General features: G+C 41.4%; 1 protein-coding gene across 9 annotated transcripts in view; it reads right to left on the minus strand.

Moving 5' to 3' along the window:
- Positions 1–2943: 2943 nt before the first annotated feature.
- The window catches only part of MEIS2 (Meis homeobox 2), a 202517-nt gene continuing 201029 nt past the window's right edge, over positions 2944–4431 (minus strand). For 5 of the 9 annotated variants that reach the window (XM_046654220.1, XM_046654219.1, XM_046654217.1 and 2 more), the window contains one exon: positions 2944–4367. In XM_046654220.1, the coding sequence (XP_046510176.1) occupies positions 4081–4367 (287 nt within the window). In that variant the 3' untranslated portion in view covers positions 2944–4080. The remainder of the gene's footprint in view (positions 4368–4431) is intronic. The other 4 variants (XM_046654224.1, XM_046654222.1, XM_046654223.1 and 1 more) reach the window with 1 other exon arrangement.

Raw genomic sequence — 4431 nt, forward strand, 5'->3', positions numbered from 1 at the left:
TATTTATTTTATTTCTAAAGCTTCAACTAAAGTAGCTTTGACACTGTTGGGGCTGGAGGGGAGGAGCTGTTGGGCTCTGCTGGATCATCCATCATCGCTGTCACCCAGAGTCTGCCCCGAGGAGCCGTAGACGCAATCTCCCTTCTGTCTCTACACCGAAACTATTAATATTAAAACCTCCCTTCAAACACGGCCCCGACGGTCTCCATTCTCATCACCAGCCGACCGGCCTCCCCCATCGGACCCACATTTCCCCGGTGCCGCAGCTTCCTCCCAGCCCCGGCCCGTCGGAGGGAGCTCGACAACCGCGCCCGACGCCCCTGGTTGATGACTGCCGCTGTTAGGTGCCCCCCTCTCCCACCCCCATCAATTTGAAGCAGGTCCATCTACCTCTGTCTAACACACCCCAGCAAAGCGCAGGCCAGGTGAGAGCGGAGACTGCGCGCCCCCGGCCCGGCCCGGCCCGGCCCTGCCTGGTCCCAGGCTCCCTGACGCACGTCCCCACCCACCCTGGTCGCTGGGCGGCGGGGGCGGAGGCTGGGAAGCCAGGGCCACTCCGGGCATCCAGACACCCAGACACCGGCCCTTCTAACACAGTGGCAACTTGCAGCGGAGGTCCAGGCTCCTTATCAAATTGCTGGTCTGCAAGACTAATGGGGAACTTGTGGAAGATCCCTGTCCAGTCCCTTTGAAGGAAGGTCCCTCCTCTGACAGCTGCTAGAGATATTAGCCACATTTCCCGTCCCAAATCTGCTCCGGGTTAACAGGCCCACGGGGGCGGGAGGGGCGAGGAGGCCAGGAGCATCCTGATGGACTCTTCTCGGCAAAGCTAACTAGGGTGAGCTGGGGAGAGTGGGGGGCGCTGACCTTGGGGGAACCGAACTGGGGGAGGGGCTGGAAGAGAGAAGGGGTGGATGGAAGATACAGACTTTCCTGGTCTTTTCTCTCTTTTTCTCCTTCAAAATGTGGCTTCTTGCTCAATTCCCAACCCTTAACAGATGGCGACTGCAGTTCTCTCAGAATTTCTTAAAGAAAGGGAAACCTTTGGAATTTATTTCTGCTTTTGCTTTTCCATATAAATAAAAAGTGTTTTTATATTACTCTTGTTTTGGAGAACATAAGCAATTTTATTCAGACTACAGTATTTCCTTTAACACTATATGGTTGTCAAAACACCATTCCCAGTTTCTTTGCTTTTGACAGCTGAGTCTTTCTTAAATATACCCAAATCGGAACTCTTTATACTAAATAGTAAACCCGAGATAGGAGCAAGTGCCTTCTGAGGTGGTATAAAAAAAGAGTTATAAAAATTGGACAACTCTACCACCTCTCTGTCTTAGCATGTGGGGGGGGGGGGTTGAGCAAGGAAATGTAAACAAATATTATTACAATTATTACTCATCTCCAAATATTTCAGAGGGTTGCGGTTAACATGATAGGATGTGGGTTTGTTGAAGAAACTAAGCCTGAGATGATTTTATTTATTAAACCCAAAGGTAGAGAGCTCTAGAATCTAAACTCTGGTGAAATAAATAGTAATTTCTTTAAACACTTCCTAAACAGGAGCTAATCACCAAGAAAACCCTGCAGCATCTACTTTACTGAGAGGAAAAGAAGAACAACTTTGCCAAAAACTTTTTTCAGCTGATGTGAGAGTTAATTTATAATTGGAGAACTTGTCAAAGTTTACCTAAACTAGAAATATACAAATATTTAAATTTTGCAAAGAAAAAAACCCCTCCAGGTGAAATGGTATAACACAAATGAGAGGGCAGCTCTCTCTTTTCCACGTGGCATAGAATTTCTCCATTAACGGTTAACTTTTTGTGAGGTGTTATTTCTATGTTTAAACAGCAGCATGTGAACTAAATGGATAAACATATTTATAAAAATCCTACCTAGCTAAATATAACTCAAACAATGGAAGTTTCTTTCCTTGTTCATTTATATATAACTTCTATTAGTGCTGTCTGCGATGGAAAGATGGAAGAACCCCAAATAAGATACAATTATGGATCTCCTCCAAGTTTGCAGAGATAATGAACTATTTGCCTGTCAACCAGCTAAAGTTTATGATAGTATCCTTTCTAAACATAGGATTCAAAATTTAGTTATTACAAAATTCCAGGAGAATACAGTTATTTGAAAAATTGAGGGGGCATGCAAATATCTCATACTTTTTTTTTTACTTTGCACACTTTAGCAGGCATTGTACAGTATCAGTTACCTAATGACACAGATTTCCAAGAATGTTGCATGAAATTTTGAAAATGTCATTATATTGCCTGTTTTGTTGTTGTTTTGAAAAAAATTTAAATTTAGTCACCAAATTGTCACACTAGCATGCCTACACATGGAGGTGTATGAAATAAAAAGACATCATAATATAATTTATATTAAATATTAGTGATTAATCTTTTCAACTCAGGATTTCGAACTCCATAGAAGTTGTTTACTCATCTATGAACATCTATATGTAAATCTTAATTTACATATTCAACAGTATTTTAGTCAGTAAGACAGAAAAAACACAGGCAGATGAATTATCTTGAGCACAGACGTTAGTTATTTCTTATGATGTAAAATTAACCCTGAAGAAGCCCTTTATTCTGGCAGACGCTGAACACGAAAAGCTTTATCTGAAAGTATTTTTTTTCAACATCATGCATCCGAAAAGGAGGTTGGGCATGTTGAAGGTGAGCTTTCAACCTGGCTCATAACACACACAGACAATTTCATACCTTTAGAAGTTTCCTGCTGGTAGAATGTATAGGCCAAATATACATTGAAAGGCTATAGACAGTTTCCTTAAAAATTGTTGGTAAGTTAAGTTTCAAATATACTCAGCTTCTTGGGGGAAAACCATCACCTACTTTTAACACCACAGATAGTCAGCATTTTGCGACCTTGCCTTAAAACTATTAAGAACACAAAAGCCTAACAAAAAATCAAAAATGAAATATTTATTACCGCATTTTGTGACTTAACACCTTTTTTTTTAACATAACGTCACAGTCCTCATACAAGTATTTTAATGTAAATTTGACAAAGCTTAAAGGTAACAGCATTTTCTTCTAGTGAGGAACACGTGCTGAGAAAGGAAGAATTCATGGACATACAATACCAATTCCACAGCAGATCTGATACTAGCAAAAACATTCTTTTTTTTTCAATTGAGGTAAACACATAGAATATCTAACATGAAACAATTAATAGACCGAACTCTGTACGAAGTTTGTTACAGTAATCTCTTGCTCCTTTTTATCCCCCAAGCTTTGAGTTTCTGATAAAGTCCTAGTTGTGGTGCAGTGACCATTCACTTTTTCGTGTTGAGGAAAGCTGCTCAACTTAAGATTGTTTTGTCCACAGCCAAGGCTTTGAACTCCTGGAAGAGGCTCCTGCTTTGTCTGTAAATCTTCATTGGCAAGCTCTCTGAAGAAGAGTCCCCCAAAATAATAATAAGAATTGGCTTATGAAGCACAAACTATAAAGATCTGTTTGAAACTAAAGGACACATTTATGGAGGAACAAAGGCCGGGCATGAAAACACATTCTTGAAGCTGGAGTCTGAGGGATGAGGTTCAGCCAAATGTTCACCGTGGTCTCCAGCGTGGTTCTTTTCTCATTGGCCCAACAGACTGAAAATATACCACAGTCTCTCCTGGATAGTGAATTCACTGCTGAACCAAAACAGTCATTCTTTTGGGAACAACACACATAGTGTGGAAAACAAGGATATATTTTTTTTTCTCTTCTAAAACTATTTGAGGCAACATAACGGAGTGATCAACAGAAATGTACAAGTTTAACTTAGTTCCTATGGTTTATACTACAGTAGTTATAACTCTCGGAGTCTTTTTCCAGAGGATCTTTACATGGACAGAATTGTCTCAGTGAGCCCATGATTTCACATTTGTGTTCTTGTCTCATTGGTCCTCTGTTGCTTGATGAAAAATGACAAAAGTAAAAAATAATCACAGCTGTCTGGAATTTCATATTAAGTGTCAACATCTGGTCAAAGTTCAGAAAGTCTTAAAATAGTTTTTGCGTGTGTTTCCTTTTCCCTTGAGTTCCCTTATACTATTGGGCATGAATGTCCATAACCTGTCCGCCAACATTGGGATCTACAGAATTTAACATGGTGGGACTCTGTGCTGACATAGTCATTCCAGGGTGGGTAGGGGGTCCTCCGTGCATCATCATGGCTGGGTGGTGGGGATGGCTTGGCAAATAAGAATGCATTGGGGGTCCATGTCTTAATTGAGTAGGGTGTGGGGTCATCTGGGGAGGAGTGTAACTGGGCTGTGCCATACTCATTCCCATAGGACCACCCTGAGAAACGTAGTCCCCTGGCATGCTCTGCAAACCTGAAAAGAGAGAGGGAAAAAGAAAGCAGGTCAAATTCCTAAACATTTTTATACTTTACCCATC

Source organism: Equus quagga, chromosome 2 (assembly GCF_021613505.1).
Source record: "Equus quagga isolate Etosha38 chromosome 2, UCLA_HA_Equagga_1.0, whole genome shotgun sequence".
Lineage (NCBI taxonomy): Eukaryota > Metazoa > Chordata > Mammalia > Perissodactyla > Equidae > Equus > Equus quagga.